This window comes from Garra rufa, chromosome 2, assembly GCF_049309525.1.
Source record: "Garra rufa chromosome 2, GarRuf1.0, whole genome shotgun sequence".
Lineage (NCBI taxonomy): Eukaryota > Metazoa > Chordata > Actinopteri > Cypriniformes > Cyprinidae > Garra > Garra rufa.
The window spans coordinates 42,530,368-42,556,387 of NC_133362.1; the positions used below are offsets into that span (position 1 = coordinate 42,530,368).

The 26,020-nt window shown below is 38.8% G+C and overlaps 1 protein-coding gene across 1 annotated transcript in view; it reads right to left on the minus strand.

Moving 5' to 3' along the window:
* Positions 1–15,613, minus strand: part of rps6ka2 (ribosomal protein S6 kinase, polypeptide 2) — an 85,214-nt gene extending 69,601 nt beyond the window's left edge. Inside the window, exon 1 of the mRNA XM_073835214.1 lies at positions 15,294–15,613. Coding sequence (XP_073691315.1) covers positions 15,294–15,392 — 99 coding nt within the window. The 5' untranslated portion in view covers positions 15,393–15,613. The remainder of the gene's footprint in view (positions 1–15,293) is intronic.
* Between the last annotated feature and the right edge of the window lie 10,407 nt (positions 15,614–26,020).

Genomic DNA, 26,020 nt, shown 5'->3' on the forward strand with positions numbered 1-26,020 from the left:
ATATTAAGAAAAGAAACACAGCTGTGGAATCAGAGAAGAATACTAAAAGCAGTGAAACTCAAACAATCTTAAGTGCTTTTGTTAATGCAGAATCAAAGGGTTGTGAGCTGAATGGGGCCGGGGAAGATGACTGTTTACTTGCAATCGTTCCTGTTCAAGTAAAGGCCAGGAAGGGGAAAACAGTGGTGCAAACTTACGCATTCGTGGACCCGGGTAGCTCAGCCACGTTCTGTACAGAAGCATTGATGGATGAATTGAAGCTCACTGGGAGAAAGACTGACATACTACTAAGAACCATGAATGAAGAGAAACCCGTCCGTACGTACAAGGTGTCAGGCTTGGAGATCAGTAGTTTGTCCGGTGAGGAATTCATAGATCTTCCAGATGTCTTCACGCAAAAGTCAATACCTGTTGGAAAGGAAAACATACCACAACAAAGGGATATTGAAAGGTGGACCTACCTTAAAGGTATAAACTTACCTCAAATTGAAGCTAACATTGGATTGCTTATTGGAGCAAACGTACCTAAAGCTATGGAGCCGTGGGAGGTGGTGAGCAGTGTTGGTGATGGGCCATATGCAGTTCGGACCAGGTTAGGCTGGTTTGTGAACGGACCTTGGAGGGAAACCTGCTGTCATGCAGACAAGAGAAAGCCAACAAAGACAGTGGTAAACCGCATATCAGTGAGCAGTTTAGAAAATCTGTGGTTACAACAGTTTAAAGTGGATTTTCCCGAAAGTGGAAAGCATGACGAAGTGGAAATGTCCAGAGAGGACCATCGGTTTATGGATATGGTCATGGAATCTGCTAAACTGATAGACGGTCATTACTCCTTATGTCTACCCCTCAAAAACAGATTGGTCAACATGCCAAATAATCGCCCAATTGCTGAGCAACGAGCACACAATTTAGAGCGAAAGTTTCTCAAGAATGACTGCTTTAGACAGGAGTATACAGACTTTATGGACAACCTGATTCAAAAGGGCTATGCAGTGAAATTGTCCAATGATCAACTGAAGCACAAAGAAGGGAAAGTGTGGTATATACCACACCACGCTGTGTACCACCCTGTCAAACAGAAATTGAGAGTTGTGTTTGACTGTGCAGCGTCCTATAGAGGCACATCCCTGAACGATCAACTTCTTCAGGGTCCAGACTTGACCAGCAGTCTGATTGGTGTTGTTATCCGATTCAGACAAGAGCCTGTTGCGATTATGGCGGACGTGGAAGCAATGTTCCACCAAGTAAAGGTGTCTGATGAAGACTCTGATTTACTCAGGTTCCTCTGGTGGACGGACGGTGACTGCAATCAAACACTGAACGAGCACAAGATGACTGTGCATTTGTTTGGGGCCACATCCTCACCCAGTTGCGCCAATTTTGCCTTGAGGAGGTGTGCTGAAGATCAGCGTGGGCAGTTCAGAGAAGAAGTGGTTCAGACAGTTCTTCAGAATTTTTACGTCGATGACTGTCTCAAGTCTGTTGCCACAGAGGAGGCAGCCATATTAATGTGTCAGGATCTTATGAAGATCTGTGCTAATGGAGGATTCCGTCTCAACAAATGGGTGAGCAACCGACGTAAAGTGCTCGATTCGATCCCGAAGTCTGAACTGGCTACAGAAATGAAAACCTTGGATCTGGATAATGAGGAACTTCCTCTGGAGAGGGCTCTCGGTCTCAACTGGTGTGTCGAGTCAGACACGTTCAAATTCAAGATCACCATTAGAGATCGCCCATTTACAAGAAGAGGTCTTCTGTCAGTCATTGGATCAGTCTATGACCCATTAGGCATCTTGTCACCTGTAATCTTACCAGCAAAGATTATGCTGCAAGAACTGTGTAGACTGAGGACTGGATGGGATGACGACTTACCTGAGCATGTGAAAAGGCGGTGGTTTGACTGGTTAGTCAGTCTTTCTGCTTTAGAACACTTCTCAGTTGCAAGATGTCTCAAACCTGAAGAGTTTGGAAGTTGCGTATTTGCTCAATTACATCACTTTGCGGACGCGAGTGAGAATGCTTACGGATCAGTCAGCTACCTTCTCCTGCGCAACGCAAACAATGAGACGCATTGTGCGTTTATGATGGGCAAATCCAGAGTAGCGCCTCTCAGACCTCCTACTATTCCTCGAATGGAATTAACCGCTGCTACTGTTGCTGTCAAGATGGATGGTGTTCTAAGAAGAGAACTACAACTGAACCTTGCAAATTCAATGTTTTGGACTGACAGTACGGTAGTACTCCGGTATCTCCAAAATGAGACCACTCGTTTCCGCACATTCGTGGCAAACAGAGTTTCATCTATTCTGAAAGGCTCTGATGTGGATCAGTGGAGACATGTCAGCACAGACAAGAACCCGGCTGACAGCGCCTCTAGAGGGCAAGGAGTGGATGAGTTCATGAAGAACACGACTTGGGTGTCTGGACCTGAGTTTCTTCACAGTCCTGAAGAGTGTTGGCCCAGCATTCCATTGAATCACACAGACATCACTTCAGATGACCCTGAAATCAAAAATGTCACAGTAAACCAAATAGAAGTGGAAGAAAACATTACTCCATTCATGAGACTGATCAACTACTTCTCATCATGGATTAAGTTGAAAAAAGCCGTGGCATGGTTCCTGAAGTTTAAAGCCTTGTTATGGAGTCTCTGTCAAAAACGCAGAGAGCTGTGTGCGTCTAATACAAAGAACAGCCTAGATTTTAGTCAACAGCTGATTCAAAATCAGATTGATCGTTTCAAAGCAAGCTTTAGGCATACACAACTTACAGTGGAAGAACTGGGTCAAGCAGAACTTGACATAATCAAATTCTGTCAAAAAGAGAAATTCTCAGAAGAGATTTTTGCTTTACACAAAGGACAGAGTATGAGGCGCAGTAGTCACTTGTATAAACTGAACCCTGTACTTCAAGATGACCTGTTGCGAGTTGGTGGGAGACTGAGCCGGGCAGCTATGCCAGAAAGTAGCAAACAGCCTGTTATTTTGTCCCGAGACTTTCATATCACCGATTTAATTCTCCAACAGATACATAAAGAGACTGGACATGGAGGGCGCAATCATATGCTCTCTGAATTACGCCAGAAGTTTTGGATTCCGAGGGCCAACACAGCCATCAGAAAAGTAATTGCAAAGTGTGTGACATGTCGACGCTTACATGGAAAGGCTGGAAATCAACTAATGGCTGATCTTCCACAAGAGCGAGTGATGCCAGATGATCCTCCCTTCACCCGAGTAGGTGTAGATTATTTCGGACCGTTCGAGGTGAGGCGTGGAAGAACACTCTTGAAAAGATACGGAGTCATATTCACTTGTTTAACCATTCGTGCAGTGCACATTGAGCTTGCCTCGTCATTAGACACAGATTCATGCATAAATGCAATTCGGCGTTTTATGGCTCGTAGAGGACAAGTGAAGGAGATTCGCTCAGATAACGGGACAAACTTTGTCGCTGCCAATCGTGAGCTGAAGGCTGCCATTGCTGATTGGAACACCTCAGAGTTTCAGCATCTGTTCCATCAGCATGGAATCAAATGGACATTCAACCCTCCTACTGCTTCACATCACGGTGGTGTGTGGGAGAGGTTGATAAGATCAGTCAGAAAGGTGCTGAATTCCACTGCAAGAGAGCAAATTCTTGATGAGGAAGGCCTTCATACAGTTTTATGTGAGGCAGAGTCGATCATCAACAGCCGACCGATCACTAGGGTATCCAGTGACCCTAACGATCTGGAGGCTCTCACACCCAATCACCTGCTGTTACTGAAAACAACACCATTGTTACCGCCAGGATTGTTTGACCAAAACGACCTCTACTCACGACGCAGATGGAAACAGGTGCAATATATGTCCAACTTATTCTGGAAGAGATGGATTAAAGAGTACCTACCTCAACTCCAAGAGCGCCAGCGGTGGGCCACAGCATCTAGGAACTTTGCAGAAGGTGACGTCATTCTTCTCGTAGATGACTGTGCGCCAAGGAATTCTTGGATTATGGGCAAAATCATCGAAGCTTTCCCAGACAAGAAGGGTTTTGTTCGCAGAGTAAGGATAAAGACAAAGACTAACATCTTGGACCGACCCATTACGAAGATTTGTCTGCTTGTGGAATCTGATCGGGCTAGTGGTAAAGACTAAGCCCCAACGATGAGTCATGTGCTAGTAACCTCTGGCTCTCTTTGTTTTTCGTTATTTCTCCTTAAGAAATGGAGTGGTAATGGACTTTATATCTTGGAAAGGTTAAATGACAAAGCAATAGACATTTAACTTGCTTATTAATAGCATCTTTGTTTTGTGAGAAATTTGAATATTTTCTAATGTGAATACTGTTTATTGTGCATAGTTAAGAGAAATACAGTAATTGTTCTAAGGTATTTGTTACTAGAACAATTAGGGGCCGGTAATGTAGGTGCCAAATGTTTGTTTTACATTCAAGAATGTAAAATAAGTTTATATTTGATATTTCATAATGTTCATAATTCATAATTTAGGATTTATAATGTAGATAATTAAAAATTGGATTTAGCGTTGCATTTGTAATGATTACATTAAGTACTGTCACTTTAAGCACGTAGACAACGACGGTGCTAGAAAAAGATTAGGGTTGATGGAGAGGGGTCGCACGGTTTTTCTGACCGTGTTTTTCCTGTCAGTTTATAGACGTGCATGTGCACGAGTCAGTGTTTGGAAGGAACGTTTTATTTTGTATATACAGAAGTCACATATTGTTCGTTAAAATAAACCTGCAACCGTGATTCAAGAGAAAGATTTCGTTTTTATTTTTGCATCCTGGAACACGCGTCAGCCACAAGACTTCTCTCTTATTTTTTGAAATTAGACTTGGAAATAACTTAAACACTATATGTCATCTCTTTAATTATGTTTATGTTTTTTTTTTTTTTTTTCCCAGTAAAAGTTATGAACCTGAAAGGACCTAAATCCATTTAATATTTAATAATTTATGTTAAATTGTTAGTTTTTTTTAAGTCAATTTTGAAGTGTTCCTAGTTTTTTTTTTGTTAAACTGTTTATTTCTTTATTTTTAGGTCACTTCAAAGTTTTTCTAATTAGGTGGGAGTGACAATAAATTGTGAAAAGCAATACACAATATTTACGTATATGTGTCATCAAAAAATATGTTTATGTTTTTTTTTCCCCCCCAGTAAAAGTTATGAACCTGAAAGGACCTAAATTCATTTAATATTTAATAATTTATGTTAAATTGTTAGTTTTTCATTCGTTTTGATGTTTTTCTAGTTGGGTGGCAGTGACATACAAAAAACAGTACTTTAGTTTAGCAATATGCTAATGCTAAACTCTACTGAAATTAGGTATCCCATATGCTTTGTGTATATGAGATACAGAATTGCTACCTATGTGACCCTGGACCACAAATGCAGTCTTAACTAGCACAGATATATTTGTAGGCAATAGCCAAAAATACATTGTATGGGTCAAAATTATTGATTTTTATTTTATGCCAAAAATCATTAGGATATTAAGTAAATATCATGTTCCATGAAGATATTTTGTAAATTTCCCACTGAAAATATATCAAAACTTAATTTTTGATCAGTAATATGCATTGCAATTTGCAAAATGCAACATTTTGCATTTGGACAACTTAAAAAGCAATTTTCTCAATATTTAGATTTTTTGCACCCTCAGATCCAGATTTCCAAATAGTTGAATCTTGGCCAAATATTGTCCTATCCAGACAAACCATACATCATGAAAGGCTTATTTATGATACAATTTATATGATGTAAAAATCTCAATTTAAACGAATTGACCTATTTGACTGGTTTTGTGGTCCATGGTCACATATATCTTTTCAAAATGAGTCAGGTTCCATTTTATTTTCAAGATTTTGCTTTAAAGCCCAACACTCCTGATGTTATCTTTAGCTGAAACACACTTTCTTTACATGTAATTAAGGCTCATTTTGGAAAGACTTGAAAATTAAAACTGATATGAATAAATCTCATATAAATACTCAGTGGGACCAGATCTAAGTAGAGATGATAAACACTGTTGATCAGAACCCTGTCTAAACACATCACTGGAGATCAACATCAAGCTGGTGTGACCTGAATTTCAGATCTGATGGGTTGCTTGATGGCTTAGGAAAAAAAAAGAGCAAGTAAGGTGAAAGGTTCATCTTTTATGATATAAACTGGGTGATAAACCTTTAAGAGTGCATGTGCAGTTTATTTTTAGTTTTTCTAAAATTATCCTACAATTCTGATGTCAAAAATCTATTTACATTTTACTGCAGAAGACTGCGGCAGGACTGCTGTGATGGTACTGTAATCTAAAGATGGATCTTGTGTGGTATAGTAATATCAGAGATGCTCTACCCCAGCCTACACACTATACAGGCTTCTGGTCTGATCTGCCTCTAAGAGCATACAAACTCACTTCATTGTGGAGAGAACAGCTCTACAGAAAAAGCAAGACAGTATGACTTTGCCATAACAAGCCATACCTCTAAATACACATACCCAGTGATCATTGCTTTATGCTCATCATAATTCAAATTGTATCAGTTTAAGTCACAATTCTAGTCAGTTGCGTCAAAATGAAGCAAAGCTGTGCGCTGCAGTGATTTTCCACAGGAAAAGGGTGTTCTTTGGCAGAGTACAAAGTGAAAGGCCCAAAAGTCCATTTACTGTTGTCAAATCTCTGTAACGCATGGCCTATAGTGGCGAATTGCTTTCATAAATCAGCAACAAAAGCTAGAGGACCATTTCAGTAGAAAAGACCTATTCATTGTCTCCGTAAGGGAATTGATTTTGAGCGATAAGCTACAAGATTGTTAATCAATGGTATATGCTTTTGCTGCATGCATTATTTTCTTATTTATTTATTTAGATAATCGTGCTCAACAACAGAGTTCCTGACGTAAAACCACATTATCCATGATTCTGCACAGAAATTACCAACAATCAAAGGACAGTGACAAGCAAATTGCACCAAAAGTTGCAAGTTGCAAAGTTATGGCCCAGAATTACATGCATTAATATTAACTGTCTTTTCTAAAGAAACTCACTAAAATAAAAATGTTCACCCATTTTGTCACCCACCAGGTAAAAATTGTACGCCAGTTGCTCAGAAAAGTAGCATAGCAGTCTCTAGGTTAACTCTAGGCTGTTTACACTCTCAGAATATAGATAATAATTAAATATATAATAAATATAGATAATAATGTAGTATATGTGTAGTGATGGGTGTGTGCTTTCCTGCATTTGCTTTATCCAACAAGAAGAAGAGTTTTATAAGATATATTTTCACATAATCCTGGATATCTTTTACTCATTTGTACACAATAAGGTCAGTGCTTTCAAAACTATTAACACAGCCATCCAAACACTCCTACTTTAGTTCAATTTCACTTTAACATTAAGTTAAAACACATTACTGTAAAATCATTGCACTCAGACAGATTAGAGCTTTTATTGTTGACTAAGTGCTCTATTATTTTTTACATTATATTTACAATGTAATTCCCAGCAGTTTTTTCCATGCACAGATTTTTCAGAAGGTACATTATAGTGCGCTGAAGTAATTAGCTGATGTTTGAATATAAGCGCATGTGTCATGATAAAATCCATAGTATCTTTGCAAATCTGACACGTGACAACCTGGACAGAGTTACGTAACCTGATATGGATACAGATCTGTAAGATCCCTGTATAGAAATTAATACCTGGACTTTAGCTTAGATTTGACTTCAGCCCTTGCATAAGTAGATTAGCCATATGATGAATTGTTAATAAATTTAACATGCATCAAATTATAGATGAAACTACACGTAACCCTGAAAACAGAATGTTGAGAGCAGAATTACATGGATTCTTTTAAAGAAAAAGGATGACTAAAATCTTGCTTCTTTAAAGAGCATTTGATATGGCAATAGCTACCTTGTATCATAAACATAATGAACTTTAAATAAAGAAATAAATGTTGATTTGTATCAGGCCAATATACCTGTGTAATACAACAACAAGGGGAAGAAATCAAAACTGTCCTTTCTAAAAAAAAAAGATGCATAGTCATTTGTGACCTTTATATTCTCATCTCATTTTTTGTTCATGTCTGTATTTCTTCGATTCTATCAACACAGATAAAGATGTTAAGACCATAACAGAACAATGCCATTTGTTTTATGCAAAAATATTGCCTTGTTTATGCTATCTATGGGAGCTGTGAGAAATTGTAGATTGTAATTTTAATGCCTACGTATAAACAATGAGACTGAATAGGTCAGATAAACACCTAAAAAAACTGAATGGAAAATAATCATAACAAGTTATCACCCTCATGCTGTTCTCAACTTGTATTTGCCATTCTTCGGGTAAACCTTTTTATATCATTCAGTTTCAGAGACAAATCTTTCACCATACTCTTCTGCCTATGCTATCTGTATACTAATTTACTGAAATTAAAAGGTTGATATTTTGGGTGTTTTTGCAGCTGAAATAGTCTGATGGAAACCACATGAGTCACATCGCAGATTGAGCCTTTTCCTGATTGCTTAATATCCTCTCAGGTGTCTCCTGACACAAAATGAAAAACTAATTATTGCATAAATGCCTGTCTCCTGAAGAAAATTATTGAAAGCGATTCTCATGGCTTTGTATTGGGGGTGAGAACAACAAAAATATGGGGGCAGTTTAATTGCTTGTAAGTCCAGGTACAGTCAAACCAAAAATTATTCAGACACCAGATATAATTTTTGATTTTTTTTACTAGTGGGTGCAGGGCACTATAGTTCTTTTATGTAAGTGAGGATAGCAAAATAAAGTAAACTTTGACATATTACACCCAAAAATTATTCATACAGTGGACTACCAGTAAAACTGACACTTTGACCTGACCATGTTTTATTACATCCCTTTCTATCAAAGTTATCTGACATTATCAAGATGAATTTGTTCTGACACTGACTCTTCTCACATTTTATTACCATTCTCTAAACTATAGCGAAAAAAACTATGGTAATGTGAGAAATGTTAAAGGTGTCTGAATAATTTTGGTTTGACTGTACATTTAGCTGGATAAACACCTAACCGGTCAGACTACTCCGTCTGTAAAAGTTTGATATAGGAAAAATATATATATTTTTCCTTTGTGTGTACAAAGCATTAAAGTTCTAATAAAGCAAAGTTACACAGGCTGTAAAGGAATAGTTTACCCAGAAATGAAACTTTTATTCACCATCAGGTCATCAAAGATATGGATGAATTTGTTTCTTGCTCACCAATAGATCCTCTCCAGCGAATGGGTGCCATCAAAATGAGACAGTTTAAACTCAAACTGTTAATTCATAATCTATAATAATGTTTCTACAGGTGCTTTGAATGTTTTCGATTGTAAACTGTGCTTAAAGGAGTAGTTCACTTCCAGAACAAACATTTATAGATAATGTACTCACCCCCTTGTCAACCAAGATGTTCATGTCTTTCTCTCATCAGTCGTAAAAGAAATCATGTTTTTTGAGTGATGTTTCATTAACAAATTTCAGGAGGAGCTCGCGCAGATAATTAACACGGCCAATTCATCATCAGCAATCATTCCCTATCCAATCACTCTCCCTATCCAATTACTACAGTCCCTTTAAATAACCAAGCAGTCCTACCTTCAGCTATCTCTGATTCCAGCATCCCTCCCACCCCCCCTTTTTTTCATTTCTCTTCACCTCCAGCTAGGGGGGAGCGCTATTGGGTTCGGGCCAAATGCCGAGCTCGGACCCCTCTCCCTGGGCAGGGGGAGTGCCCCGGGCTCGGGAATGACTACCGAGCTCGGAGCCCTCTCCCGGACAGCATGCCAAACACGCTTAACTTTTACGCTGTTTATTATATGCAAAAGCGAACTAGTGAAGGAAAACATTTCAGGATTTCTCTCCATATAGTGGACTTCTATGGTGCCCCCAAGTTTGAACTTTAAAACCTCCTTTAAAATCATCCTACATCGTTGCAGAAGTACCGACCCAGTGTTTACAAAGTGAACATGCAAAGAAGGTCAACGTCCTCTACAAAAAAAAAGGTAAAACAGCGATGTATGACGATTTTGAAGTTGGAGGAGAAAATAAGATGGGAGTTTTTCGACATTTCAGTCTAACTGTAATGAACCGTAATACAAAGAGTTCACACAGAGCTAAACAAGACAAGCGTTTGAGGTTAAAAAGTATATAAATTGTAACTTTTTTAGAAAAAAAGAAAGATAGTTTTACTAGATGAGACCCTTTCTCCTTGGCTGGGATCGTTTAAAGCCATGTAAATCTGCATTTAAACAGAATTTTGGAAGTTCAAACTCGGGGGCACCATAGAAGTCAATTATATGAAGAGAAATCCTAAAATGTTTTCTTCAAAAAACTATTTTGGTAACACTTTACAATACGTGTGCACAAATAAGCATTAATTCATGTTTAATTAATGCACAGATAATCACGAGTTAATGTATAATTAATGAAGTACTAAACAATTTATTAATGATTACTACATCAGCAACTAATGAACATTCTATACGATTCATAGATTAAGTAATCAATAAATTGTTATTAGTTAATTGTGCCATAATGTATTAATTCCATAATAACTTTTATTTTATTACCTAATAGTGTAAATTCACGTGTTAGTTACCACAGTGGTCAAAGCTATGTACTTCAACTTCCAGTTGCCTGCTTTAATTACTCATTAGCTAATGATTTGCAAAGATATCATTATGTTATGACTTTACTTATTGAGGCACAAAACTATTAACTAATTGTTAAGTAATATGTCATTGTGGTTATGATATAGAATTAGCCAGTCATGTGCCTTAATGTGTTGAAGCCATGCATTTAAACTTCCATTTGTCTGCTTTAATTAATCATTAGCTAATGATTTGTAAAGATATCATTATATTATGACTTTACTTATTGAGGCACAGAACTATTAACTAATTGTTAAGTAATATAGCTAATGATTAATTAATGCAGACAACTGCAAGTTGAACCCATTTTGGTAATTAATACATTAATTTACACTATTAGTTAACAAAAGGGGTTATTAGGGAATTAATACATTATGACACATTTAACTAATAACAATTTATTGATTACTTAATCTATGAATCATATAGAATGTTCATTAGTTGCTGATGTAGTAATCATTAATAAATTGTTTAGTTCTTCATTAATTATACATTAAAGGTTGTATCAGCGATTTCTAGCCTAAAACATAAAGTGTCAATTTCAGCTGACCTTTCTTCACGATCCGCTCGCTGCTTGCCCCATAAATTGTCTGTGAAAAAACCGCGTCTCTCTGGTCAGCCTAGGGTCCGAGATATGCCAAAAAAACAATCGGCACTACCAACCTTTCCACAGATAAACAAACAGTGTTCCAACCAATCAGCGTCAGGGGTTTGGTGTTGTGGACTTTCCTACTGGTGCAGGGATGTGAGGGAGGCGGAGCGAAAGTCCACAACACCAAACCCCTGACGCTGATTGGTTGGAACACTATTTGTTTATCTGTGGAAAGGTTGGTAGTGCCGATTGTTTTTTTGGCATATCTCGGACCCTAGGCTGACCAGAGAGACGCGTTTTTTTCACAGACAATTTTTGGGGCAGGCAGCGAGCGGATCGTGATGAAAGGTCAGCTGAATTTGACACTTTATGTTTCAGGCTAGAAATCACTGATACAACCTTTAACTCCTGATTATCTGTGCATTAATTAAACATGAATTAATGCACATGTGTGCACACGTATTGTAAAGTGTTACCACTATTTCTTTACGACTGAAGAAAAAAGTCATTAACATACTGAATGACAAGGGGTGAGTACATTATGTGTACATTTTTGTTCTGGAAGTGAACTACTCCTTTAATCTGTGCATATTTCTTTCCTGCGTTAGGCGAGATTACTTTTTTTCAATAGAGAAAGCAATATTATGGATACAGGACTCATATTTTAACCAGAAGAAACTGTTAAAAATGAATCTATTACAAACAAGCTTTGTTTATCATAAAGTTTTTCACTTGACAAGATGTTAATGAAGAAACAAAATCATCTACAGCTTGGATGGCCTGCTGGTGAGTACATTTTTAGTACATTTTCATTTTTGGGCAAACTATTCATTCATACTCATACATCAATAACCACTACATTAAAAACCCATTGGAAATTTAGTATATTGCATGTAAGCATCACATTGTGCAGTTGTTTGCTATTACATCACAGACTGACATCATATACTGATATTTTCGTCTTGCATTGTGCAATGTTGATTACTGATCTCACATTTAATTAAACCTGTCTTCTTATCATTTTACCTCCACATGATTGCTTTTGCCAAACCTGATGACTTCAAAGCTTAGCTTAGTGATGTTGGGCCTGCTCTAGCACTAACTAAATTACTCCAGCCATTTCATTTCCCGGGCTGTGTTATATGCTGACTATACTTATCACTGGTGTTTAAATTCGATCAGCTCTCCAGGGCTCTGCGAACGCAGACTGTCTTTATCTGCAGTAAAGGTTACCAAGACCTTCTCAAAACACTGAGAATGAGCATCTAAACTCATAATGCTCCGAATTACTGACATTTTAAATCTAGAGTTAATACATACATTTACTAAGGTGGTAGAAAATACTTTTCTACACAGTGGGACTTCATTATAGCCAGAGAATTATAACCTGAAGCAGATGAACACCTATTTCTGCTTCTCTAATGGACTCAATGTGTTAGATATTTAGAGCTAACTGTTTACTGGCTGTAAGATAAGGATCACTGTCATTGACCATGTTTGCATGCACATAAAATTAGATTATAGTCATATTCTGTATGTATCATATAAATGCATTAACCTGATTATGTCCTATAAATGCATTAACCTAAACCTTCATTAAGCCGGTTTCTAGGAATACGAAATCAACTTGTTGTCTCTTCTGAATCTGTCTCTTTTTTTCTTCTTTTTGAAATCACTCTTTCAGAGTTTTTCTTCTGCTATTTGAGCATATGGAAATGCAAAATATAAATCTAATTTAATCTCCCATTCACCGCTATAAAGATTTTCCCAACTATGATGACTTCCACTTCTGAGAAACCCAGAAATGTAAAAAGAAAACGGTCCATATGCTTATATTCATCTAAATTCTGTATCATGTATCATGTAAAACTGCTTATCTGAATGAACTTTCGGTGGATGTCCAAACAAAAGGAATTTGTGTTAAGAGACACTGACAGCTTAGAAAACATCTATCATATCATATTTTTGGACATAATTTTGAAAAACTAAAATAAATGAAAACATATTGATACAGTTCATATTCCAATTGGCTGTTCTGTTGCCAGGAATACATCTGAGAATTAATCACTTGATTTAATTACTGTGTGGAATCAATAAATATTGTAAAATGTTTATCATTTTAACAGTGAAATGATAAGAAGACATGCAATATGGGTGGAAAAACGTGCATGTGATATTTGATTTGGAATATGCAGATCTCAAAATTTATTTTCAGAATAAAGATCAATAAGAATATTGATCTGAATATGACAATGATGTAAATGTGGTCAATGAGTCTGCAGAGTACAGTACATGCAGTACTTTGCTGATGTAAAAAATAAGCAGCATATGGATTTCCAATATTTCAATCCTGTTTTGGCAATTGAACATTCCATGACCCATCATTTCAAACGGCTGTGACTAGAGTTTTGTCATGTTCAGTGGTGCATGGAGCTTTAACCCATCAGAAACTAATGTTAAGCCATGAATAAACAACAACTACAGTAACAAGTACTTAAATTCTAAGATAGTGTCTATACACACACAAAACTTTTCTATGAGATGCAGAACTGTACACAATTTCTAACCCAACCTGTTAGCCTAATCATTGTCATTACATACACACACATTAGTGTACAGGTATCAGAGACAACAGACATAAAAGTTGGGTCCATTTCATTATCCAGGGGACATCAGGGCAAGGGCCCCAGATGCTTCATCGAATGCAACTTTTCTGAGGCCTTAACTATTAATACTGTGAGACAGGTATGTCAGGTTTGATCATTGTTGCCAGCAGACATTTGAGGCTTCAGCAAAAACAACACAAGACTGAATGACGAAGGGTCCACAGCTGTTAGAAATCTAACCAGGACATGCTGTTGTTTACTGCTTCTGCTAAGGTCGGTGTGAACTACCTCTAATGAGAATCATATTGCATTTCTTCTAAAACTGTATAAGAATGAATAAATAAAATGTATAAAAGTAGTTCAAACTTGAGCCTAATTATACTATATAAAAAGTATGTATTATACTTTAAAAAATGGCAAAGATTCTAATTGCAACTGAAATTGAATTATATAATGTCAGTAGTATTACTATTTCAGCTATCTTGTTTACTTCTTTACTTTATAAAGTGCTGATAATAACAGGTAGTATACAAAGGAAGGCCACATAAAAAAAACTCTCCAGCAACTGGGCAAATATAATATTAAGATTAATATTGAGTGTAGAGTTTTGCCCACACAGTGACAAAACAGTATCAGAGTAAAAATACATTTGCCTGATAAAAAAATCAAATAAAGAAGAAAAAAAATTCAAATATATAACAAACAAATGTTCAGGGAAATACCACTTTATCAATAAATTGAGGTGATAAATCATCTTTTTACCTATACAAATATTTCAAAAATATTTTATCAATATTTTAAGCTTCCTACAATATTGTACAATAAACGTATATGCTTTCTTTGGAAATAAAACTTTTACTGTTTACATTTAGGACATCACAAAAATGCAAAGAAACACTTTTAAAATGTCAAAACTCTTACAGCTTTGTAAAATTTACTGCTGCAATTAACCCAAAACAATATGCAAGATGTAAAGATACACATACAAAAAGAAACAATACTGTAAAAACTGAAGGGGTCTTATTTGATTCTTAGCGGATTCTTTGATCCCATTAGAATCCTTCATGATGGATTCCAAATTATGAGGAATCCTCTTCACATTCCTGTAGCCGATATGCTTTTCTGACTAGTTCAGGCTATTTCAAAACAAACCCTTTGAGAAATCTAATCGACAATTCAATGCCTGTTTGATGTAAATAACAAATAACAGCTTTCTTAATAAATCTGGGCAACACAGAGAACACTGAAATATTTGCCGTTGCGTTTTCACAAATCGCACTTCAGCACAACTTTACACTGCAGCGGTCTGATTTTGACATTGTTTACAAGCACCCCACACCTTTAATTCACGAAATAAGACACACTGGTTGGTCAAAGCAAAGCAAATGAAGTGATACTCACCTCTAGTTTGCATAAACTCGAGCTTTTGGATCGCGACTTTCTGCGCAGGTACACGGAAAACCATCTTCTCACCGTAAATTTGCGCATGTTCGTATCCATTGTCCCGGCTCGCCTGCTACTATCCTCAAATGACAATTTATCTGCCCAGCGTTTAAATCCAGATCAGCACAACAGTGGGGATTTACAGTCGCCTCCCCTCCACTAATCCATAATGCTCATTTATGAGGGGGGAGGCCATGACAGAGCCAAACATGCAGGTTCGGCGACGTTTGCGGACGCTGACCCGTCCCACTCTATACACGCTATACTTCGGTTGTGGCACGGCAGAGATGACGGGAGCTGTCCTTCTCAGAACCACCTTCACACTCATGCTGTAGTGAAGAACCCTCCCCAATCACTGAGCTCCTTAAAGCTGAAGGATGTCATTTTTTTACGTTAAAATAATTCGTTCTGTCTCAGCTAAATATGCTGAGGGGACTATTAGTAAGCTATTCATATGTTAATGGCCCTGAAAAAAAAATGCTGTATAAACATATTCACTGCTATATTTTCACCATTAGAGGCTACAGAAGTTTTACCAACTATGATGGAAACCCACAAATGTGAAAATAAAAGGGTCCTTATGCTTACATTCATCTAAATGCTATATCATGTATCATGTAAACTGCTTATCTGAATGAACACCGTCTGTTTATTTCTGTGGATGTCCAAACAAAGCAATTTGTGTTAAGAGACACTGACAGCTTAGAAAACATCTATCGAAGAAACAGATTTTTGGACAGATTTTAGGTTTTATGAACATTCAAAGAAATGAAAACATATTGATATGCACACAGGTTAGAGTCTAATGTCTTATAGTACATATTCCAATTGACTGTGCTGTTGCCAGGAATACATTTGAGAATTAATCACTTGTGTGGAATCAGTAAACATTGTGAAATGTTTATCATTTTAACAGTGAAATGATAAGAAGACATGCAATATGGATGGAACACATGTGCATGTGATTTGGAATATGCAGATCACCAAACTTGAAGCACACGTCTTTTTCAGAATAAAGAACATTCAGAATATGGATCTGAATATGACAATGATGTAAACGATTGTTGCTTCAGTATTGTCATAATCAGTGGGTCATTTTGGGGCAAAACTATGTTTTTTTTTTGTTTGTTTGTTTTTTGTTTTTTCTGGCCAAGCGGGGGGAGTGTTTAAAAACTTGTTTGAAAATAGTCTTTTACTTCTGTATTTTCAGAATATGAGCTTTCAACTTAATTCAACTTTTCAAATCTGATGGACTAAGCTTCTGTGGATTTATGGGATAGCAAGGTGTGCTGTGGATGTGCATTTCATAATCTCAGTGGATGCAGTTAGTAACCTATTGTTTGTCTTTTATAAATACTGCATTTCCCTCATTTAACACTCTGCTTTTTGCACAGGGTAAGATGGCCAAGAAGAATTTTCTCTTGACCATAGATGGCACAAAATATAATCTAAACATGTTGATGAATGTCTACGCTATTTGTAATTTTAGCAACATTTATGAGCTTAAGTCAGTCAAAACTGTTTTGAGTTTAAAGTCTAATTTTGTGTCTCTGGAAAATAGTGATCTGTGATATTGTATTATGTTGAACATTAATGCTTTTAATGTTCGTTAATAATGGATCTGTCAGGATCATGTCTGTGTTTTGTCCTGTTCTGTCATGTTTTCCTAGTGTTTTTTCCCCTATGTTTCTAGTTCTATTGGTTTAGTCTGTTCTCCCCCTTTTTGGTTAGTCCTTTTGGTTCCTTCCATGCCCATATTTGTATTTCCCCCTCGTCATCCTGTTATCTCGTTTGTGACCACGCCCCCGTTTCAGTGTATTTAAGAGTCTGTGTGTGCACTCCCCATTTGTCCGTCAATGCTAACTGTTACCTCTGTTTGCTTGTGTTCATGTGCTCATCTTATACTCCCGGTTTTGTTTTGTTTGTATTAGTTACTGTGTTTTATTTAATAAATCTTTATTCGTTCTTCTACTCCGGTTCTCCTCATCATTTTCCACTCCTCAACCCCGCCTGGATTGTGACAGATTGACGGACCTAAAACAGAAGATGAGTCGGGCTGAGGCAGCTTTGAGGAGACTGCGGCAAGGTGGCCGTGAGTTGGAACGATATGTGGAGGATTTCATCGAGCTCTCCCATCAGGTAGGCTGGCACGAGGCTGCTCTTGGTGCTGTGTTTGTTTTGGGGCTGGATGATGAGACCATTCGCTGCGATCTTCCCTCTAGTAATTTCCCCTTGATCGAGCTAATAAACCTGATTCTCTATTTGAATGGATCTGATTTTGAAGTCGAAGAATTTCCAAATTCTGGTCGGTCTCATCTTCCAGTCCCCTCACAGACACAGCACATCGTGCCAATCTGCCATAAGCCGAGAACCTCCACATACCGCTCCAACGGATCGGACCGCCAGCCCAGTCTCCTATCCCCAGTCGTCCTCCAAAGCTCCGCTGCTGTCCTCAGCCCGATGCGGCCGGCCTCCTCCCCGCGCTCTCATCTACCGGCCTCCGCCCAGCGCTCTAATCTGCCGGCTGCCACGCCAGCTCACAAGATGGCTGCCACGCCAGCTCACAAGATGGTTGCCACGCCAGCTCACAAGATGGCTGCCATACCGGAGTCGGCACGCAAGATGGCTGCCACGTCGGATACTGCAAGCAAGATGGCCGCCTTTGCTGAGTTCCCGGCCAAAATGGTAACCAAGCCTGAGTCCCCGGCCAAGATGGCCGCCGTTCCTGAATCCTCGGCCAAGATGGCCGCCAAGCCTGAGTTCCCGGCCAAGATGGCAGCCAAGACTGAGTTCCCGGCCAAGATGGCCGCCGTTCCTGAATCCTCGGCCAAGATGGCTGCCAAGCCGGAGTTCCCGGTCAAGATGGCTGCCGTTACTGAGTTCACGGCCAAGATAAACGCCGTTCCAGAACCCTCGGCCAAAATGACCACCCAACTTGAAATCCCGGCCAAGATGGCCACCAAGCCTGAGTCTGCACCCAAGATGGCTACCGCCAAGTCAGAGTCTTCGCTGGTTCCGCCCAGCCTTCCTGAGTCTCCTCTGGTTCCGCCCAGTCTCCCAGAGTCTTCGCTGGTTCCGCCCAGCCCTCCAGTGACTGCGCCGCCAGAGCGCCCTCCTGTGACTGCGCCGCCAGAGCGCCCTCCTGTGACTGCGCCGCCAGAGCGCCCTCCTGTGACTGCGCCGCCAGAGCGCCCTCCAGTGACTGCGCCGCCAGAGCGCCCTCCTGTGACTGCGCCGCCAGAGCGCCCTCCTGTGACTGCGCCGCCAGAGCGTCCTTCAGTAACCGCTCGCCCAGAGCCTGCTCTGCCAGAGTCTCCGCTGGGGTCGTACAGTCCTCCAGAGCCCGCTCCTCAAGAGCGCCGTCCAGAGCCCGCTCCTCAAGAGCGCCGTCCAGAGCCGACGCCTCCTCCTGCGCGCCATCCAGAGCCGGAGCTTTCTACTGCGCGCCCTCCAGAGCCGGAGCTTTCTCCTGCACGCCCTCCTGAGCCGGAGCTCTCTCCTGCGCGCCCTTCCGTGCTCTCCTGTGTGGACTATACCCTAGGTTCCCCAAGAAAATTTTGGGGGGGGGGGCTACTCCCCTGATCAGCCATGGCCACCTGGACTGTTTACTCGGCCATGGCCACCTGGACTGTTAACCCGGCCATGGTTTCCTGAGCCTCCAGATCCGCCATGGCCACCTGGACTGTTTACCCGGCCATGGCCACCTGGACTGTTTACTCGGCCATGGCCTCCTGGACTGTTAACCCGGCCATGGCTTCCTGAGCCTCCAGATCCGCCATGGCCACCTGGACTGTTAACCCGGCCATGGTTTCCTGAGCCCCCAGATCCGCCATGGTCTCCTGGACTGTTTACTCGGCCATGGCCACCTGAACTGTTTACCCGGCCATGGCCACCTGGACTGTTTACTCGGCCATGGTTTCCTGAGCCTCCAGATCCGCCATGGCCTCCTGAACTATTGTCCCGGCCATGGCTTCCTGAGCCTCCAGATCCGCCATGGCCTCCTGAACTATTGTCCCCGCCATGGCTGCCTGAGCCGCCAGATCCACCATGGCCACCTGGACTGTTTACCCGGCCATGGTTTCCTGAACCCCCAGACCCGCCATGGCCTCCTGAACTATTGTCCCGGCCATGGCTTCCTGAGCCACCTGAGATCCCTGATCCGCCCTGGAGACCACCTCTATATCCCGTGTCCCCTGTGTCCTCCTAGCGGTCCCCAGGGCGCCCACCCTCCCTCCCCTTTGGATGTTATTAGGCACGGGACGCGCCTTCGGGGGAGGGGGGGTAATGTCAGGATCATGTCTGTGTTTTGTCCTGTTCTGTCATGTTTTCCTAGTGTTTTTTCCCCTATGTTTCTAGTTCTATTGGTTTAGTCTGTTCTCCCCCTTTTTGGTTAGTCCTTTTGGTTCCTTCCATGCCCATATTTGTATTTCCCCCTCATCATCCTGTTATCTCGTTTGTGACCACGCCCCCGTTTCAGTGTATTTAAGAGTCTGTGTGTGCACTCCCCATTTGTCCGTCAATGCTAACTGTTACCTCTGTTTGCTTGTGTTCATGTGCTCATCTTATACTCCCGGTTTTGTTTTGTTTGTATTAGTTACTGTGTTTTATTTAATAAATCTTTATTCGTTCTTCTACTCCGGTTCTCCTCATCATTTTCCACTCCTCAACCCCGCCTGGATTGTGACAGGATCTGTGGACACGTCAGTGCTTTTTAGATTTGTGGAGTTAAAAATTATAGTTTTAATTCTGAAGTAAAAGGACAACATTAGACCCTTGGTGTAAAATGATTTATTATTTTACATGACAATTTTGGTAAAATAATATAGGAGACCAGCTTCACCCATGTATTTACACAGTGCTGTCTTGGTCAAAGTGTTGGTTGAGAAACCTCAGTGTATATCTTACATAAGCTAAATTACATGCAATTATACGCTAGTGCACTACTGTGCACTTACTGTATTTTACCTTGGATGTGTATGACTATATTTTGTGTACTAAAATCAAACTCGTTGAACTAAACCAGTTCGAATGAATTTTCATTTTATTGCAGCATTTTCATCATAAATGTTTAAAGCATTTATGCCTGGTAAATGCTCTGACCGCAGCTCTTTGTAGCCGCAGGGGTTTTGTGTTGAGAGCAAAGGAGAGCATGCAATGATACAACCCCCCTCAAACAGTTTAGAGTTAAAAACATGTTGTGTTCTGTAATAGCTTTTTGGTGCATTGGCTTTACTGTATTGTCAAACTGAATAAAATACATGTTTGCATATACTTTGCTTTATTAATTTTATAAGCTTTTGGGTATTTCTTGATTATTACAAATGAGAAATATCTAACAACATATTGCATCATTTTTACCACACTGAATTTGTCAAATAGAATTTTTAAGAAAAATAATGTTTAGGAATATAGACAGTTTATTACACTGACTGATATTTTTTTTTTTTTTTTTTTTGTGTGTGTGTGAGTTTTATAGTGATTGGCTAAATGAGGCGGTGAGTCATCAGCAGCGCTGAAGACAGAGCTGGCTGCGCTCTATAAATAGAATAGACTGACCTGGCCTCACAGGCTAATCTTGCTTTGAAAGGCTGAGCAGGGACACCTTCAGACACCCGGCGGTACCTGCAGCCTTCAATTTGTGAATTATATTCCATTTTTGAAGGTGCTGTAAGCCATTTTTCTTTCGAACATCACTACAACGTGATAGATTATGTATTGTCCAATATCACACCTGTCTTTGTGACAGCCCTATAGGCTCCATAAAGAGCAAAAGTCCAGCCAATCAGAAATTGTCTTTGTCAATCTCTTTTTACATTTTGCGACATTAGGTTTGCAGGCCTGACTGTAAGCATCCAAACGTAATGACAGCAATAATTAGTAAAAGTTTTTTTTCTTTTTTTTTCTAAAAAAAAAAATAGGTTTCAACAGTGTTTCAGTAAGAATAAGTTAGCCAGAGTGCATATTTTCTCCCGCTACACAGAGATTGTTTTAAAATGCCATTCTCCAGAAAGTACCCATAACAAAAGTATGCTGTTTGCTTACTTTATTTAGCAAATCAGTTTTAGCACATTGATAATGCATTGCATGCCATTATGTATCACTTTATTACACATTTACATTAAATGTCACAAATATGTAGTGTTTTTTAAATAGTGATTCTTAACCAGATATTGCTTTTGCTGTAATTGTGACAACAGTCCACCAACTGTAGATCATATATATTATCCAGTACTATATACAGTTGAGGTCAAAAGTTTACATCCCCCTTTTAGAATCTGCAAAATGTTAATTATTTTACCAAAATAGGAGGGATCATGCAAAATGGATGTTATTGTTTATTTAGTATTGACCTGAATAAGATATTTCACATAAAATATATTTACATATACTCCAGAAAAGAAAATAATAACTGAATTTTTAAACTTTTGAACAGGGTCATTTTTTATGAACTCAACTATTATTTTCTTTTTTGGACTACATGTAAACATATTTTACTGTATGCACTATGTATGTACTAAATAAACAATAAACATGTACGTTGTATGATCTCTCTTATTTTGGTAAAACAATTAGTTTAGCATATTCTGAAAGAGTGGTGTAAACGTTTGACTTCAACTGTAATTAACAAACAAATAAATTATTTTTGAATGATTGTCAGTATTGACTATTTTTGCTCTATTCCACCAATGAAAATAGTTCTGAAGTGACTCACAGCAGAACTGTCACTGTTATGTTTCATTGCTGAATGATTCAGCATTTTTTAACAAATTGGGTGAGTCAGTGATTTAATGACCATTTCATAAAGACTGGGTGATTTCCAAAAGCAGGGTTTGCACCCTTTGAAGGGCACTTTGGAAACTTAAAACTTTAACACTAATAAAATGCATTTTTTTTTTTTTTATTATTGTTTTTATCCTGGCTTCACTGAATCCTGCAAAGTATCATCCTGCTTGGTGTTATAGATTTTATGCATTTTATTAGTATTTTCTTAGTAAAAAAAAGTCCAAAGTTTGTTTTCCTTAAAGTTTGCCCCACTTTTTTGAGAATTTAGCTATTATTTAATTATTATTTACAGTGGGGAAAATAATTACTTGATTCCCTGCTGATTTTGTACATTTACCCACTGACAAAGAAATGATCAGTCTGAAGGTAGGCTTAATGGTAGGCTTATTTGTACAGTGAGAGACAGAATAACAACAAAAAAAATCCAGAAAAACATGTTTCAAAAAAATTATAAACTGATTTGCATTTTAATGAGTGAAATAAGTATCTGACCCCTTCGCAAAACATGACTTAGTACTTGTCAAAACCCATTTTGGCAATCACAGAGGTCAGACGTTTCTTGTAGTTGGCCACCAGGTTTGTATACATCTCAAGGAGGGTTTTGTCCCACTCCTCTTTGCAGATACTTTCCAAGTCATTATGGTTTCGAGGCTGACGTTTGGCAACTGAAACCTTCAGCTCCCTCCATAGATTTTCTATGGGGTTAAGGTCTGGAGACTGGCTAGGCCACTCCAAGACCTTAATGTGCTTCTTCTTGAGCAACTCCTTTGTTGCCTTGGCCGTGTGTTTTGGGTTATTGTCCACCATCCCTTTGAAGCAGTGCAGTTGTCCTGTCCCCTTAGCAGAAAAAAAACCTAAAGCATAATGTTTGAGGTGGGGATGGTGTTCTTGGGGTCATGGGCAGCATTCCTCCTCCTCCAAACACGGCGTGTTGAGTTGATGCCGAAGTGCTTGAATTTGGTTTCATCTGACCACAACACTTTCACCCAGTTCTCCTCTGAATCATTCAGATGTTCATTGGCAAACTTCAGACAGGCCTGTACATGTACTTTCTTGAGCAGGGGCACTCTGCGGGTGCTGCAGGATTTAAGTCCTTCATGGCTAGTGTGTTACCAATTGTTTTCTTGGTGACTATGGTCCAAGCTGCCTTGAGATCATTGACAAGATCCTCCTGTGTAGTTCTGGGCTGATTCTTCACCGTTCCCCATGATCATTGAAACTCCACGAGGTGAGATCTTGCATGGAGCCCCAGACCAAGGGAGATTGACATTATTTTGTGTTTCTTTTATTTGTAAATAATCGCACCAACTGTTGTCACCTTCTCATCCAGCTGCTTGGCAATGGTTTTATAGCCCATTCCAGCCTTGTGTAGGTCTACAAACACGTCCCTGACATCCGTGGACAGCTCTTTGGTTTTGGCCATAGTGGAAAGTTTGGAATCTGATTGATTGATTGCTTCTGTGGACAGGTGTCTTTTATAAAGGTAACAAGCTGAGATTAGGAGCACTCCCTTTAAGAGAGAGTGCTCCTAATCTCAGTTTGCTACCTGTATAAAAGACACCTGGAAGCCAGTCAATTTATAAAATGCATTTTGAAATGCTTTGTAACTTTACAAAGTTAAAATAAACCTACCATTAAAATTATAGACTGATAATTCCTTTGTCAGTGGGCAAATGTACAAAATCAGCAGGGGACCAAATAATTGTTTACATAAGATAACATAACCCTGCTGAAAGTCATTGAATAATTCACACAGCGATTTATTAATTTATCATGTTCAAAAAAGGGCAACGGACTGTGTTTGGGTTCCTGGTGGAATAAACTCTTTGCCCTGCATATGTATCCCTGACAAAAGCCAATTAGCACAGTTAAATCAGCCTTGAGAAATGGAGAGGTCCTTCAGGGCATTTACAGGTGTCCCCTGCCCGCTGAAGTTGCAGCACAGAGGCCTCAGTACTGAACACCTGCGCTAAGTGGAGCACACTAAAGCACACTGCACTGTGTTAGAATGGAGTGTGTTTATCACAGCCACTAATATGTGTAATGGTGTGTAACTCCTGCTGTGGGGTGATGTGCCTGTGGGGGCTAGAAGTAGACTGTCTGACTGTAATAGCCTTGAGGTTTAAAGATACGGATGCTGTAAATTATCCTCAGCTCTGCAGTCAAGCAGTAAATGTAAGAAATGCTGCGTATGAAAACACATATTTGCTCATGCAGTGATGTGTATTTTGTTTATACCAAGACCAGTGTGCTTCTTTTCCAAAGGTAACACATGCCTATTTAGGGAAAATGCAAGCTTTGATTGATCTCAGTAACTGTAAACAAGCGTGCATAAATGTATTATTGCAGCAAAATTTGATTACAAAAGCAGCCTGTAGTCAAAAAAATACAGTTGAGGTCAAAAGTTTACATACACCTTGCAGAATCTGGAAAATGTTAATTATTTTACCAAAATAAGAGGGATACGAGGGATAATTTTTATTTAGTACTGACCTAAATAAGATATTTCACATAAAATACATTTACATATATTCCACAAGCGAAAATAATAGTAGCAATTATAAAATTCACCCTATTCAAAAGTTTACATAAACTTAATTCTTAATACTGTTGTTACCTAAATGATCCACAGCTGTTTTTTTCATTTAGTGATAGCTGTTCATGAGTTCCTTGTTTGTCCTGAACAGTTAAACTGCCCGCTGTTCTTCAGAAAAGTCCTTCAGGTCCCACAGATTCTTTGATTTTCAGCATTTTTGTGTATTTAAACCCTTTCCAACAATGATAGGAGGTTCAAACACTCACTGAGGCTTCAGACCAAAAACGATGCATTAAGAGAACATTGAATTTGAAGATCAGGGTAAATTTAACTTTTTTTGTCTTGTGGAGAAAATGTAAGAACATGTAGCTTCTGAAGGGCATTACTAAATGAAAAAAAAAAAAAAAAAAATACAGATCCTCATTTCGTTCAAAAGTCTACACTCCTGGCTCTTAATGCATGTTTTTTTTCTTCTGGAGCATCAGTGAGCATTCAAACCTTCTGTAATAGTTGCATATGAGTCAGCTGTGGATCATTCAGGTAACAACACAATATTAAGAATCAAGTGTATGTAAACTATTATTTTCTCTTGTGGATTATATGTTAACGTTTTTTATGTGAAATATCTAATTCAGGTCAGTACTAAATAAAAAATAACATGCATTTTGTATGATGGATTGTATGAGGATGATCCCTATTTTGGTAAAATAATATTTTACAGATTCTGCAAGGTGTATGTAAACTTTTGACTTCAACTGTAAATATATAAAAAGGCAATAGCAACTTTAAATCTCACACATTACATTTATTTTCCACAATTATGACACAATGTTGAATTCGCCCAGTTGTGACTTTATATTTCACTATGTGCTTTTCTCACTTCAACTTTCTATCTTGCAAATGCTACTTTATATAGAGTATCACATTAACGCACTGTGACTCTGTAATTCTTGTTATACATATTGTCACAATTACTTTTTTTTTTTTTTTTTTTACATTTCTAATTCTGAGGTGGAAACAGACTTCAGTGACACTCGCTGTCTTTTTTTTTTTCCTTCACACTTCCAAAAGTTGGTCTATGGCAGTGATGCCATTGAATAAACTTTCTCATTCCTCAGATCTTTTATTGAATAATTATTGAACCATTTCCCCTCTCAGTATCAAAACACATAATCTAAAGAACCTTTTTCCAGTATAAAGAACATTTTTTTGCTTTGGAAAGGGTCTAAGGATGTTAAAGTTTCTTCATGGAACCATCATTGCCAATAAAAAAACTTATTGTATATCACAAAGGGTTAAATTCAAATTTGGATTACAATTCTGGATCCAGTTTGCTGCCTCAATAAAATTCAGGAGCTGAATTGTA